Consider the following 16160-nt stretch of genomic DNA (forward strand, 5'->3'; position numbering starts at 1 on the left):
ACCGCCTAGGGAAAGGCTCGGGGATTTTGAATTTGGGGGACAAAAACCCACCAACAACAAACAAACCCACCTCGTTTCCTTTGTGGAGCTCTTTCTCAGGGTGGCCAGCGGCAGGAGCTGCAAACTTGGGCACCGCGGCTCACTGCCAGGGGACTCGCCTTTGGAGAGCCTCAAGACTTAGGTACTGGAGTACCAGAGGTCCTAGGCGTGCCAAGGGGTGTGAGTGCGGGGGAGTTTGGGGTGTGCAGCAAGGAGGGGCCCCAGGAGCTCTATATGGAGGAGGGACCCCAGAATGGTGTGTACCAGGAAGACCAAAACTTTGGTGTCCACTTGCGTGATCCTGAGTGGTATGACCAACATCATCTGCCTGCTGTACGTGGGCTGGGTTACCAACTACATTGCCAGCGTGTATGTGCGGGGGCAGGAGCCAGCGCCCGACAAGAAGCTTGAGGAAGATAAAGGGGACACCCTGAAAATTATCGAGCGGCTGGACCACTTGGAGAATGTCATCAAACAGCACATCCAAGGTACCGGCGCCCTGGGAAACTTGAGCCACGAGCACAGCCAGGGAGTGCCCAGTGATCTGCTTGTGGGATGGGATGCGTTGAGGCCAATGCGTATCAGGCCAGTGACTGCAGGGAGGGATTTGGGGTGGCAGCTGTGTGGTTGGAGGGACTGTAAGGACTAGTGTCCTGGATCTTCTGTGTCTGACACCCTGCTAGTTTTCCTTGGGTACACGTGTGTACGCCTATGCGTGTGTGTGTGTGTGTGTGTGTGTGTGTGTGTGTGTGTGTGTGTGTATGCAGCTTGTTGTTGGTATGGAGACGTGCTATGCACGTGTCCAAATGTGCATGACTCCAGGCTGCTTCTTCCTGGGATCGCAGGATCACACACTAGTCCAGGAGTGCGTTTGGCCGTGGATGTTTATGTATCTGAGAGAGTACAAGGGCAAAAGAACTTATTTGGCCGTAGTAAGGGGCAGGAGAGATGTCACGTGTGATCCTAACTGTGGGGTTTAAGAAGCAGCAAGCTTAAGAACAAACCCAGACTTGAAAGACAACATTGCCCCAGTATCAGCCCCAGCCTCAGCTTCAGCCGGAGTAGTGCTGGGACTGCAGGCGGCATCTTAAGTGGAAAAAAACATCCTCCACTGTAGCACACCTGAAGATCCAGGACCTGCCCCTATGATCAGGTGTCACACCCAGGAAGAAGCTAAGTCCACTTCGTTGGTGCTTCTGTTCAGGAATAAGAAAACCCACTGAGGCTGTGGCTTTCCTTCAGAACCTTCCTATCTCAGTGAGGGCCAATTTGTAAGGCAGCTAGCTACACTCCCTGGCCCAGGAATCAGCCTTGGTAGAGTAGACAAACCCACAGAAGGTGGGTCTGAAATCCAAGAAAGCAGTGGGTGGGTGTCTCTAGACTAGGTTCAAAGGGAGAGTGAGACATAAAGGGCTCTCCTGATGGGACCCAGGCAGTATGAGTGCCACAGTGACGGAGCTCAGGACACCTGGAGTAAGGCATGTTCACTCAGGCTAGCAATCTGGATTCCCCTTGTCCTCTTCAGGTGTCCCCTGCTTTCCTAGGTAAGAGAACTTCTTAACTGCAGGCCCCAGCTAGTTTACCTGTAAACCTGACAGGCTGCCAGATATGGGGTAGCCCCTGGCAGTATCTGAGCTGCTCTGAGCTCTGTTTACCAAGGTAAGGACTACTTTCCGATCTGGTGTACCTCCCACGTGGCCAGATTGGCTCCTTCCCTGGGAAGGCTTCACCAGGTTCAGGTGGGGGCAGAAAGGCGACCTTCTTGGTTGTGTTTCCTAACTGACAAAAGCAAGGACTTGACTTTGAGGCCCCCTAGAAAAGGGACCTTTGACAGCTCTTCAAACCCGCCTTAGCCTCACCCAAGCATTGAACCCAACAGATCAAACTGTGCCCGTAGTGCCTGTTGCTGCCATTTGCCTTGATCCAGGAGACAGACTCAAGGCTGTGCCTTGCTCTGACATTTCCAGGTTGTATACATCTTCTGAGAGATTTTCATTCACACATTCTCTATGTGTGTGTGTATTCAAAATGACTCTCCTGTTCTTTTCTATGTAGTTATGGAAGAAGCCAACAAGGGACTGCTTCAGGGATAATTTCAAGGATTTCATGAGCCCATGAGCAGCCCCTATCATGTTGAATGTGGACGATGTCACATGATTCACAAGGCTCTACATGAAAACCACTGTGGAAGATGAAAAAAAAAAACAATTTTTTTTTACCAGGAAATCTTAGAACTCCTCAATGTTTATCTCATAAATTGGGAGGAGAAGGGTTAATAAAAAAGAACCCTCCTTAGACTGTGTTAGTCCAGGTGTCCTTTGGGCAGTAGGAAATGACAATAAGGCCAAAGCCACTGCCCACAGTGGGTGAGGGAGTGAGTTGTGAAAAGCTAGACATGAAACAGACAGATGGCAGAGGCTTAGCTGGTTGCTTGTGCTGTGGTCGTGTGGCAATGATGACGACTCTTCCAGGGTTCAAAGCAGTCTCTGTACTTGGATTTGGGATTCAAAGATTTATCTGTAAAGTGTGTGAGATCATTCCTGTCCTTAAGGATGTGGGCTGTTTCCATAGATCCACTGTCTATGTTTTGTGTCGAGAGCCCTTTTAATAATCCTTGGTACATCACAGAGCTGAGGATGGGGACAGAGTTGGGAAGAGGCTGATAATAAGAATAGTCCAGAATTCTGTAGTGTCTGTTATGTGCTATACCCTGTTCTCAGAGCTTTGTGGAAGTTGATTTACCCTTAGAGGTCAGTGGTATTAGCTCCATCTTACAAATGTGGAAACTGAGGTCTGCAGAGGTTGTTTGACCCACTGGTCCAGAGTCACACTCCATTACATAATAGCTCAGACATTTGAACTCAGATAGTGGCTCCAGCGTCTCTGTTTTGCTTTGCTGTGAGAAGAGGTCTTAACGCAGTAGTATAAGGTTGGTTAAGACCCTTCCATCTCAGCAAGCATCGCAGATGGGTGCCACCACATCCAGGTTATTTTTAGTGTTTATTTTGGCAGCTGGTTCTATAGTCTAGGAAGATATCAGTCTGTGTTCTTAACTGTATAATATTCTGTTTGCCAAGAGGGCCAGAGGCACACAGGGGAAGAGTGCTGTCCTGGTATTGTTTGACAGTGGTGGGAATGGATGTGTCCTAGTGAAAGGCCATCTGAGTTCCTTGGAGGCTTCGTGGGGCCAATAGTGTTCCCACATGGAACTGCTTTCCATTGATATACTAAGGCAGATCTGGGTTTTGGTTGGTTTCCTGAAGAAGGCAGAGGTCACATTCCCTTAACAAATGTTTGGCAACTCTCTGGGCAGTTCTAGCAGGTGGAAGAGAGACAGTCTGGATGACTGAGTGACTGCCCTGCACTGATGTCCAACATCCTAGTTAGTCATGAGTGTGGGCACTGCCAGTTTCCGAAGGACAAGCTTTGCTTCGGAACGTTGCCCAGGCGCCTCTTCTCTTTGGAAGGAAAGCTGTCCAGGAAGTTGCAAATGTCACTGAGTGTTCGGCAGGATGTTCTGAGAACTTGCAATTAGAAGAGGCTTTGGAGCGGCACCCTAGAGGTCTGTTCTAGACATGACTGAAAAGTTGATTTTCCTCTTGGGGACCACAGTGATATTTCATTTTAATTTGTTTTCTGATTGAATGATTTAATTAGATGGTGTGTGTGAATCTCTTGGGAATATAAATTGTATTTTTGAACATTTATTTTTTTTTAACCAAGAGACGTTAAACAGCAAGATAGTTAACTTCAGAGTTTAAAATAAGTATCCTGTTGGGGTGAAAACACCAAGTAGTCCCTAGTACAGGCTCCATCTCAGGACCTTCCACCTTTTTGAGATGGTCAGATGGGCAGATGTTAGAGGAAGCCCAGGTGTGAGAGAACTTGGAAAGAGAAATTGCTCTTCCTCTTCCTCACCCCTTTCTCTTTTTCTTTTTTGAGAGAGTATCTCATATAGTCCAGGCTAGCCCCAAACGCACTATGTAGCTGGCCTGAAACTTGCTGAATAACAAAGAGAACCTTGAATTCTCTTGCCTCCACCTCCCCAGTGCTGGGATTGCAGATATGTGCCACCATACCTAGCATATGTGGTGCTGAGCATCAAGCTGAGAGTTTGCCCATGCTAGGCATGTACCCTACCAACTGAGCCATCCTAGTCCCAGTTCCTGTTTGAGTTTGTATGTCAGGCACAAATGAACATGGCTTTTTTTTTTCTTTTTGGTTAGTATCATTTTGAATCTGTTAAGAATGTGCCAATGTTTAAGGGACAATTTAAGAATGTATGGAACTTCCCAGGATCTATTCTACTCCGGGAACTATTTTGTAATCATAAGCCCTCCTTTTGGCTTCACCCACTTGACTATACATGTAAGGAGACAGTACTGTTGAGTATACTGTTTACTTGGCCTTTTTTTAAAAGAAGCATTTTTTCTCTCTCTCTGTTTGCTACATAGTTTATTCTTTCAACCTTTATCTCTTGGCAACCAGGGTTCCTTAAGCTGCTCTGGCAGGGACTGGATGGAGTTACTGGGGACCATGGAGAACTGGGACACTCCTGGTTCACACTTGTTTTCTAAGGACAATAGAATTCTTGTTGTCCGTGTGGATGGAACTTCAAGTGAGTCAATGAGCTCAAACATCAGAGGAAAAGGGAAGAATATCACACATACAGTAAATGTTTTGACTTGTTACTCAAAATATACAGCCATTAGTAGCCTTTGATGCTCTCAGTAAAAATGCTGTCCTTGGGGTGGGTCTGCTATTAGATGTTCTTCTGTCCCCTGTGCATAGACCATTCCTATCCCAGCAGTGTCACATCCTGTGGACAAAGTCAGATTTCTCCCATTTTCTTTAAAATCCACTAGGGACTGAAAGGTACTTTGGAAGCAATCTCAATATGGTTGCCTGGTATTATTTTTCCATCTTTTTTATTAATTTATTTTTTACATTACAATCCCAGTTCCCCATCTTGCCTCTCCTCCAGCTCCCTTTACTTCTCCCCTGCCACCCCACCTCCCATCTGATCCTTGGAGAGGGTAAGGCCTCCCATAGGAAGTCTACTAAGTCTGTCCCAACATCTTGCTGAGGCAGGACCAAGGCACCTCTCTACCCCCCCCCACCCTTGTGTTTAGGCTGGGCATGGTATCTCTCCATATAGAATGGGATTTAAGTGAATTTGTGCATTAGAGTTAGATCTTGGACCTACTGCCAGTGGCCTCATATATTGTCCCAGCTGCACCATTGTCACCTATATCAAGGGAGTCTACTTAGGTCTTACACAGATTCTCCATTTGTCAGACTGGAGTCAGTGATCTCTCACTAGCTTGGGTCAGCTGATTCTGTGGGTTTCCTCATCATGGTCTTGACTCTTTTGTTCATATTATCACTCCTTCCTTACTTAGACTGTACTCCAGGAGCTTTTCAGTGTTATTTTTATGATTTTTTTTGTCTGATCTTTTGGAATGATTTTGCTGGCCTGTAATTTGACTATTTAAGTGATTGTCTTGTCTCAACTCTTCCCAAAGTATTGGCATTAATTTTTCTAGAGATCAACACTCTCTTCTTTTAGCAGTCTCATGGCTTTACACAGCATGTAATTAAATTAATTAGTTGCAGAAACAAGTCCCAATAGTATTCCTGTGCTTGGGAACAACTCCACAGTTAGGGGGAGGTGTAGGCTGCTAGAGGGAAGCCCACACAGGGACAAGAACATCATGGGAATGTTTCAAAAGGGAAATAGGAAGCATGCAAATTTGCAGAGTGGAGTGGAGGACTGCTTAAGAAAACGTCCCCCAAACTTTAAATGACTGCATAGTATTCCACCACCAACGTACCATTTTTCGTTTGACTTTCTCTGATGTTGGACATTTGTTAGGAAATTTACACATAGTAAAAAATATGAATGTATTTGCCTCACCTGTTTCCCCTTTGACTTATTCTCAAATATGTATTTTCAGAAGTAAGATTACTAGTGACAGAGTATGAACATTTTTTATGAAATATTATTTTTCAAAATGAAAGCCTTTCCACCCAGTCACTGACAATGCAGTATTGTGCCAGGGTCACGGAGGGCTGGCATTCGGTGTTATCATTCAGCATTTTCTGGGCAAATGGAATTACTGTCAAGACAGTTGAGTCTTTTTATTTGTACTTCTTTGGTTATGGTAGAACTTAATACCCTCCCTGAAGCCTTCTGTGTGGTTTTGTCTTGTGGGAATAATTTTTCTCTTGGATGTTCAGTGTTGTTGATTTGTGTATTTTGCATATTTTCATAGATTTCTTAATGAATTAATAAGATGCACATGATGATTATATTATACATATATTTGTTTTATCTTTGAATTTACTTTGTGTTTGGTGTATATGCTGTGTATGCAGATGTGCAGGTGTGGTCACCTGTGCATATGAGGGGAAGTTGAAGGTTGACATCAAAAATGTGCCTTAATTGCTCACCACATATTTTGAGACAGAGTCTTTCACTGAACCTGGAGTTTGCTGTTTTTGCCCAGATTGGCTGGCCAGTGATCCTCCAGTACTGGGGTTATATATGTGTGCCACAATACCCAGCTTTTACGTGGATACTGCAATGTGAACTCAGGTCCTCATTTTATCCAGCCCGTAAGTTTTGCTTTAAATAGATACCCTAGGTCAGAGGTTTTCCAACGGTGTCTCTAGGAGTTGAAAGTTTCCAGAATGTTTACTTTGGGACCCTATTAGTAATAACAGGGTCAAATGTCATCACCAACCCTCAGGAATCCCCAGTGTCCCCACAACACTTTTTCCTTATGGTTTGTATGTAGTGTTTGGTAAATTACTTCAGTTCTTAAAGGTTCCACCTCCTCCTCATGCTCCTCCTGCTCATCCTCCTCCTCTTCTTTTCTTCTTATCTCAAGACAGGGTTTCTCTGTGTAGCCCTGGCTGTCCTGGAACTCACTCTGTAGACGAGGCTGAACTCAAACTCACAGAGAAATTCGCCTGCCTCTACCTCCCGAGTCCTGGGATTAAAGGCATGAATCAAATACCACGCTAAGTTTCCACTTCTTAAAGAGAAACCTGAAAGCCATGTGTGACAGAAAGTGAAGTCTGACAGCTGCTTTTCTGTGAGGGATGATGGTAGCCTGAAGAGAATAAGCAAGTCTAGGGTGATACCGAAGCGTCTCATAGTGTCCATCTGTCCTTCTGAACACAATGAGACAAGTTTCCCTATGTGACTCATTTCTAAATCCACTATTTCTCTCCTCAGAGTCAGCCTCATCCCAACTGTGGAAGGTCAGGTCATTGATTGCCCTTTGTTTCCTCAAGCTTATCAAGCAAACTGTGTGCATATTAGTGTGTCTTAGATCCACAACATCGGGTTGATGACGGGTACCAGAGAACCAGGAAATCTCTTAGATGCAGACATTTATCTGCTCCCTGTAGCTTTCAGGTGTCCCTCTTTGCACCTTAACTGGCAGGATTTGTTACCAGGAGAGTGCAGCGTCTGCTGGCAGCTTGTTTGAGGGAAAGCTGTCATTGAAACAGCAAAGCTTTCTAATTTTTGAAATAAGCTTTGGTTTGAAAATTCTGCCCATAACAGACACGGAAGCCTTGAGGGTGTCAACAGCAGGACCTAGGGTTGAGCCTAATTGCTTTTGTTAATGGTCCAGGACCACATCTTTATGAAGCAGAAGAACCTTGCCAAAGAATACAGCTTCTCCCTATGGCCAAGGACTTTTCATCTCTAGCCAGAAGTGTATAGGCTGCAAAATAAATGAATTCCACATTCTTTCCCGCTCACTTGACATAAATCGCTGTTTGCCCTTGATAAGCAGTTTGGTGGCAAATCTCAAGGGGAATTGAGAATCAGAAAGGAGCCACAATCAGGCTTGTGAGGGCCATAAAGGTCAGTGCCAGCCACTGAAGTTAGCTTAGATTTTCCAGATATGTTTGAGAGACTGAAAGCCACACACACAGCTCTAGGAGCACCTCTATTGCTTGTTCTGTAGGACTCTGAGCTCACTTATTTGAGAAGTGGTAGGTGTGGCTGTGAGTGTGAGGCAGCTCTCTCTGGGTTTCTTGCCCATTTCCTTGCTTTGGGTTTATCAAAGACTCTGGGAAGACCTGCTTTCCTCTGGACAAACATACTGAAGGGATGCCATTTTGAGGAGAAACCCTACTGAATATGGGATACAAATGGGGCCAAAGAGCAGACACGTGGGCTTTGGGGAGAGGTGGGGCTGTGGGTATGCATATGCTGTCCTGTGAACATGGAGGTCAGAGAACAATTTCTAGGAATCGGTTCTCTCCTTCCACTATGTAGATCCTGAAGATTGAACTCAGGTCATCTGATTTTTCAGCAAGCATCTTTATCCAGTGAACCATCTCAGGTGCCCTACATGTCTATACATGTCAGGGATGCTGATACATAAGACCAGAAGCAGGTGGCTGTCATATTCCGAGAATGGCAGGCCATCTTTCTATGCTAATCTCCAATTTGGCAGGAATTTGATTATTCCAAAGTATATACATGTTTTCTTCTCAAACCCCACTTTGCCTTTGAGTCCCATGCAGCTACATCTTGCAATGCAAGGCTGCACACAAGGATTCCCCACATAACTATTTCCTTGCACACATGCCTTCACATGCAGGGCACTCACCCCAGGGCAGTGCCAGGATTAGGCATGTCCTGACAGTGCATTTGTGATCACCCCACCCTTTTCTTTCCCACTCAGTGAAACACATTAGTATGCTGGGGAGTGTGTTAACCTTGAAATCTCTTTAATTTGTGGAGTTAAAGTTAATCATTCCTAAGCTTTGTTACTTAAGTTATTGTTAATAGCAAATTACCCTACAACTGTTCCCAAATCAGGTATGTTGTGGCAGTGACTATGGGCAACAGCTGTTCTGGAACCTTCTCTGTGGGTCTGTGTACTCTTTATGGACTCTGCTGAGTGCAGCCAACCAGAACTTTCAGAGGAAGAAGTCCTGGTTATGTGAATGTTACTGCTTTTTTTTTTTTTTTTTTTTTTTTGTGTGTGTGTGTGTGTGTGTGTGTGTGTGTGTGTGTGTGTGTGGCTTTTCTGCCTCTGTGGTTATGACTGAAGATTCGGCGGTAGCTGGATCACTGCAGTGTGTATGCAGTTTAGAGATGGGGTTGTCCTTCATTGCTCAGCTTCAGCTTGGTGAGTTTGCTTTTGGAGGATGGAGCTGTACTTAATAGTGCAAGTTGAAGCAACTAAATATCTAATTCCCGTGACATATTGAGAGCATTTCTGAATGAAGCCACAGCTGAAGTGACACAGAGGCACAATTAACTGGGCCATGTTTTATTGTCACTGCCCCTCAAAAGCTCACAGAAGGATGGTATTGGGAAGGTCCAGAAATGTCCTCTGAACTGTTTTGCCCCAGGATAGGTAAAGACAATGAAAAACAGTGACCAGAGAGGTTGGTACCAGTTCTCTCATGAATACTCTCATTCTACCAGTGTTCCAAGTTCAAGCCTCAAAGTGGCTCACCCTGGAAAGGCATGTGAAGGACTGTACCTTAAGCATCTTTGGTGCTGAGTTGAGTTTCCACAGCTGACTTGTCCAAATATCCCTGTCCTCAGGAGACTTGGAGTTAATAGCCATTGAGATTCCAGAGGCAAGGGAAGGCATTTCAGAGACCTTGGCCCAAGCAAGATTTGAAGATTGGATTGGGGTAATATGCAACAGGCTGATGGCATCTGGTAGTTTAGAATGGGACAAAAACTGTTCAGACCAATGAATAAGAGAGTGAGAAAGTTAAAGAGAGATTTTGTGCATGTGTGTGCACAAATACATGTGCATGTCTTTGTGTTTGTGTGCACTAATCTAATTCCCGTACACTCGAGTGCATGGATTATGTAGACACGTGGAGGTCAGAGGACAACCTCAGATGTCATTGTTCAGGTGCCACATATCTTCTATTTTGACACAAAGTCTCCCACTGGCCTGGAACTCAGCAAGTCGGTTGTCTGAGCAGTGAGCTCCAGGGAAGCCATTCTCAGCCTCCCCAGCACTGAGATTACAAGTATGCACCTCCATGCTTGTCACTTTTACACAAGCTCTAGGGACTGAATTGAGGTCCTATGGTTTCAAAGCAGGATTTTTGCTAACTGAGCTATCTCTCCAGCCCTAAATAGAGATTTGAAGTGACAGATGAGAAATTTTGGTTTATTTGAATGGCAACAGCTTCTATGGAATTGAAGACTGACTAGGAAGAGAATACTGGTCAGAGCCTGGGCAGGCACTGTCCATGTGGAATCACTTTATTACTGTCCTTATTTAAATGGAAAGCAATTCTTGGGGACGGGGTTCTGGTTCCTTTGGTCTCAATATCCCAGGGAGATGTGATTTCAGAGGTGATAAACCTGAGCCCTAGAAAGTCCCTGGTTTGGGAAGGACTTGAGTTTCTCCCAGATATCTGTGCATTGGAACCTTGGTCCCCAGTGTAGTGGTTTGGAAGCTATTAGAGAGGCAGAGCCTGGTGGAAGGTGATGGAGAGCGTCACTTTTGGAAGAGAGTCATTCATGTAGTTCTCTTTTTTTTTGTATTTTTTTAATTTGCAAACACGATTGAATTACATGACAATTCCAGTTCCCTTCTTCCCCCTCCTCCCCTACCACCCTCCCAACTAAAACCCTACCTATCGCATATCCTTTCTTCTAATCTATACCTGACTCAACCTTTCTGCTCCCTCATGACCTCTACATCCTTCCTCTTCTTCCCTTCTCATTCTCGTAGCTCCCTCCGCCCTCTTCCCATGCTCTCATTTTGCTCAGGGGATAGTGTCCCTTTCCCCTTCTCCAGGGGACAGAGTTTGTCTCTTTTAGGGTCCTCCTTGTTTAAGTCATGTAGTTCTTTTAGAACCCAGTTTGTTCCTAAGAAACACTACTTACAAATATGGGCAAGCCTCTCTTGCTCTCTACATCACTGTAGGACTGCTCTCATCCTCCAACAATCGCTCTTACCATGATGCTTTTGGCTAATTTTTGTGGTAACTGAAAGCCCATGGAGGCTGAACCTAGGAGACCTGACTTTGGACTTTCAGAATCAACTTTTTTCTTTTTTTTTTCTGTTTTAACCTTTCTTTCCATTATTTTTTTCTTATGTATTACCCAGTCCAATGGAAATAATTTGTCCAAGGTTGTAGAGCTGATGGGTGGTAGAGACAAGAAGGGTGTCTGTCAAGTCTTTACAGAATAAGAAGGACATTTCAAAGACAGAGAAAGAGGAGATCATTTTAGCAGACACTATGAGGGTAAGCTCAGAGGCCTTGGGTCAAGTAAGAGAATGAAAAGAGTTTGCAGACAGGTGGCTTGCTTTATCCTTGTGTCAAATCCCGAAGTGAGTGGGATGGAGTAAAGGGAGAAGCCTTACAAGTGTGAATGAAGAATCCCCTATCTGTGGGGCCCCCAGGGAATTTGCCCTGGACTTCTTGAGTTCAAGCAAACACCTAGCCCTGGGTGAACATGGGTGGATGGCCTCAGGGATGTGTTTCCACCACCAGGGAAAAACCAGTCTTTCCGATAACCCTGTATCCCTGCTCTCAAAAGCAACTTTGCCTGAGATTTATCAGAAGATGTTGAAGGTCCCAGAAGCCTCAGCCCTATCTCCCTGCCCACATAGCTGCCTCTCTCTCTCTCCCTCTCTCTCTCTCCCTCTCTCTCTCTCTCCCTCTTTCTCTCTCCCTCCCTCTCTCTCTCTCTCTCTCTCTCTCTCTCTCTCTCTCTCCTTGTGTTTCTTTTTGCCTCAGCACTCTGTTTTTAGCTGTCTGAGCCTCTGAGGATTTGGAAAGGAAGAGACAATTGCAGTAAAGGAAAGCCCTAATAAAGTGGTTTGGGCACAAAACACCAGCAGCTGTTTATTTGCCCCAAATAGTAGGAGTTTGTATTAATAACCACATGAGTTATGTGCTGGGAAGTTAACATAAGCAAAAAAAAATCTCACTGCAAGTAGACCTGCAAGTGTGACTCCATTTCTTTATTGAATTGATCTTTCCTGTTTGCTCAGTGACATTTTCTGTTATCCACATGAAGATCCTTTTTGATCTCCTGCTACAGATTCGATCAGATGGTCTGTAGTCGGCGTTCCAAGGTAGAGTTGTCTGTGTCTCTTCATTGCAGTTCAATGATTATGTGATTCCTACCTCAAAGGACTTCAGGCTTTGTCTAACTAGCTACTGCCTTTCTCTGATGGGAAAGAGGAGGAAGCCAGGAAGGGGAGGAGGGGTAGGAGGCTGCCTCAGACTTGCCTGCCTGTCCTTGGGCTTGGAGGAGTGTCTTTCAACATTCTGGTGTCTTCAGTGTCTGTGTTTCATTTTAATGATAAGCTGGTCCTCCAATCTGATTTACTTTAGATTTAAAAGTGGGTGTGGGGAGTCTGGGAGACTCAGGCAGTAAAACGACTTGTAAGCATGAGGACATGAGTTTGATCACTAGAGCTCATGTGAAATCAGCTGTTGTGGTGTGTGCATGTAATCCTAGTGCTGGGTGGAGACAGGTGGCTCTTGGGACTCACTGAAAAGTCAGTGTAGCCTGCTTGGTCAGTTCCAGGCCTGTGAGAGACCCTGTCTTATAAAGAAAAGAAAGGTGGACAACACCTGAGGAGTGACATCCAAGGTTGATCTCTGATCTACATACATGCACACACATGCACACACACAGATGTGCAGGAGAATTTACAGGAATGAGAATGTCCAACTGTACATCCTGGCCAGACCTTTAGAACCTTAGTAGAGACTTAGGAGAACCCAGGGATTCAGATTAGAAGAGAAACACAATGGAAAGTAAATAGAAAAGACTTCGGCCAATGATTTAACAAATTGGAATGGAACCAGTGAAGAAGGGCAATAAAAACAGGCCTGTACTCCTGAAGAATCATGGGAGAGAAGGACTTGAGGGTCTTTGAACACCTCTTATGAATCCAATGTTTATTGACTGCCAATTTGTTTGAACCTCTAAAGAAGCCTGTGGGAAGATCATTGCCCATATTATGGATGAGGAAATCAAGGCAATCAACCATACAAGATGAGAACCCCTGACTCCATTAAACCTCACAGCAAGGGGCCCCAGGGCCTCTCTTGCTCTCTGTTCCCAGGATGCTAATTAAGAGATAAGAGGATTATGCCTTTCTCTGGGCTAAAGGGCTGCACATGACTTGGCAGAAGAAGAAGGGGAGTCCTTGTGACCCAATGACAGCCTGTTTTCCTGGGCATGTCGGGGTGGACTAGTCAGGAGCTCTCCAGACTCGCTCTCTGGAGGCAAGGGAGGCCCTCTGGGTGCTTGTTTCTCTTTCTTGGGAGAGGACTCAGTCTATATAATGCCCCGCACTCATTCAAACCATGGCTTCATTTGGGAATTCTTTTAGGTTTAGGAATTGGGGTCAGGTAGGAAACCATTAGAGGGTATTGGTGGCCACAAAGGAGTTAGGAAACATGCCTGGGCCTACCACAGAGTTTCCATTAATGGAAGGACTAGAATGTTTAGACTCATATACCACGTAGAGAAGGCATGGGAGACTGGTCTCAAGGCTACCATCTTTATTGGGGTTTGGGAATGGGAACAGACGAACAGCCACAGCTAGGTGACAGAAATCACAGGTGCACACCCAAGTTCCTGTTATTCCGTATTTGGCTGTATGTGCAATAATGCCCTGGTATGTACCCCATCCTTCTTTAGGTGACATGCTCAGATTCCTGTCTTTTTCATATAACAGCATTTATCAAGTACCCAGGAAATAGTCAGGACATGTCAGTGGAGCAAAGGCCCAAGTATGATGATGTTGCCATTAAATGTGGTGGCCAATGGCTCTCCTCTAAGCATTCTCCTAAAGAAGGTGAGATGTGAGCCATGTGCCTGTCCAAGGGAAGAACAGGTCCAGTGGATACAGAAAGCAGTTCAAAGGCCCCGTGGCAGGGATATGATTGATATGTTTACACAGTAATGGTGTGGCCAGAATACTACAGTAGGGTGATGGCAAGAGAAAGCGTAGGGCATGAGGACAGATTGGCTGTGTGGGGAGCTAGCTGTGCAACTTCAAAGACCACTGGGAAAGGAATGCTCTAGAACTAGGAGCCACTGGAGGGGCTAAGTGAAGGAGCACATTTGTGAAGACATCAATCTGGGCTGTTCTCTGGGTATTTCCAAACGAACATGAGTCTGCCTCTGCTGGTGTGGCACTATACCAACTGTAGTGGGCGATGGCAGAATCTGTCCAACAAGTCTTTTTCTTTGAAAAGCATATTATTAAGTCAAGAAGACAAAACAACATCCTTTGCAGTTAACTCCATCACATAAGGAGTGTTTAGAGTGGAATATTCTATAAGAACTAGTCATCTGCCTAGGCTTCACAGAGGAATTGGAACCTGAAGAACAAGGGGGTTTAGAGGAATGGAGTAGGTAAGGCATAGAGAGGGCAGCTCAGTAACCCAAACCAACACTTTGAAGAAGGAAATCCTGTCCCTCACCATGACAGAGAAGAGCAGCACAAGTGGGCCTGAAAAATTCAACATGCCTCTGGTGGGTCGAATGAGCTCGGCAAGTCTCTTCACTGCCTGTGCATTAGTTTTCTCAACTGTATGAATGAAGGTGATTGTTCCTTCGCCATTGCAGGGCTGTTTTACTGATCAAGGTGCAGGAAAGCACCTTGTCCACTAGGGGCAAGCATGGGGGAAGTGTGCTCTGTATTCCATCTCCCTACCTCCCTTTCCTCCCTCTTCCCTTTGTGTGTGTGGAGGGGGAGAGAGAGAGAAGGAGGAAAAGAGGATTATATGAACACATTCACAATATGCATGTGTGTCTTGTGTGTGTGTGTGTGTGTGTGTGTGTGTGTGTGTGTAGGCTAGAGGCCGATGTCTCAATTTTGCTCCATATTTTTGTTTCTGAGATGGGTTCTCACTAAACATGGAGCTCACAGATCTTGTTAGGCTGGCTGGCCAGTGATCTCCAAGGATCCATGGACCCATGCTGCCCCATCTGGCTTTGTACCTAGTAGCTAAGGATCTGAACTCAGGGCCTCATGTTTTTATGGTAAGCACATTACTGATGGAGTCATCTCCACAGCATCTCTTCCCTTCATTTGTACACTTTCCTCCCTGTAGTTTTGCAGAAGAAAAACCAGACAGGAGTGAATGTGTTTTCTGCCTTCAACACCTAGAATATGGGATTTCAGCTCCATGTTGGTGAAACTCATTAGTGTTATCTTAGGTCTGTCAAGCCTGCAATGGTCATATTACCATTCGAGGGAGACCAAATAACACCAGTGACATTGCATTAGGGGAGATGGGTAGAGGACTGGCTCAGGGTCATCTGGGTACAACCCACTACTGCCAGCCAACAAGTTGCCATTATGTGTGCACATGCCTTTGTCCTGTAAAAGCTGCTTGGCATTGTAGCAGGCAGCCATCAGTGTTGGCGATGCTCTGGGTGGCTGAGACCTTGGCTGGTTGGATAGTTATGCTGAGTGTCAGGCTGCCCGTCTGCTGAGCCTCCTTTCCCACTGCCTTGGAGATGGGCACATGGGAGCTGCATGTTTTCCTTTTCATCTCAACCTCCAAACTGTCCCTTAGTGACATCAGCCCATCTTCCTGCCAGGATGGGTTTGATTTAACTCAAAGTGATGATTTCAACAGCAGCCAGGAAGGTATGATTTAAGACAATTGTCAGGAAGATTCAATTTAATCTTTTCTTTTCTCTCCCTCTACAAAATGTGCATTTTGTTGTAGGATATAATTTTAATATACATCCTTTACAATCCAGAGCTACATGTAGTCTTCACATGGGAAGGAGCATTCTGCTTTTTTCCCTAAAAGTACTTATCTATTTAAAGTCCTAGAGATACTACACAGGAGACTGGCCTTGTCTTCTTACCAGAGAGAATTGTGGTAAATCAGAAAACTGCCTAGATATAAACTGTTTCTTTATTGATTGACATTGGTTATTGGTTGACTGGTTCTTTGTTAAAGAAAGAAGACAGTTGGCTTAGCAGAATGATAAAAAATAACTCTATTTACCTAAAACTAGTTACTTGTGAGTTCTGAATTCAGTTGATTCTAGAAACATAGGTCCCAGTCCTTTTGAGTTCCTCTGGAAATCCATCTGTGTTGAAGATCCACACCAAGGC

The 16160-nt window shown here is 45.1% G+C and overlaps 1 protein-coding gene across 3 annotated transcripts in view; it reads left to right on the forward strand.

The window, feature by feature from the left end:
* The first annotated feature begins 292 nt into the window (after positions 1-292).
* Positions 293-16160, forward strand: part of Galnt18 (polypeptide N-acetylgalactosaminyltransferase 18) — a 309335-nt gene continuing 293467 nt past the window's right edge. For all 3 annotated transcript variants that reach the window (XM_035441322.1, XM_035441323.1, XM_035441324.1), the window contains exon 1: positions 293-527. In XM_035441322.1, coding sequence (XP_035297213.1) covers positions 293-527 — 235 coding nt within the window. The remainder of the gene's footprint in view (positions 528-16160) is intronic.

Source organism: Cricetulus griseus, chromosome 3, assembly GCF_003668045.3.
Source record: "Cricetulus griseus strain 17A/GY chromosome 3, alternate assembly CriGri-PICRH-1.0, whole genome shotgun sequence".
Taxonomy (NCBI): domain Eukaryota; kingdom Metazoa; phylum Chordata; class Mammalia; order Rodentia; family Cricetidae; genus Cricetulus; species Cricetulus griseus.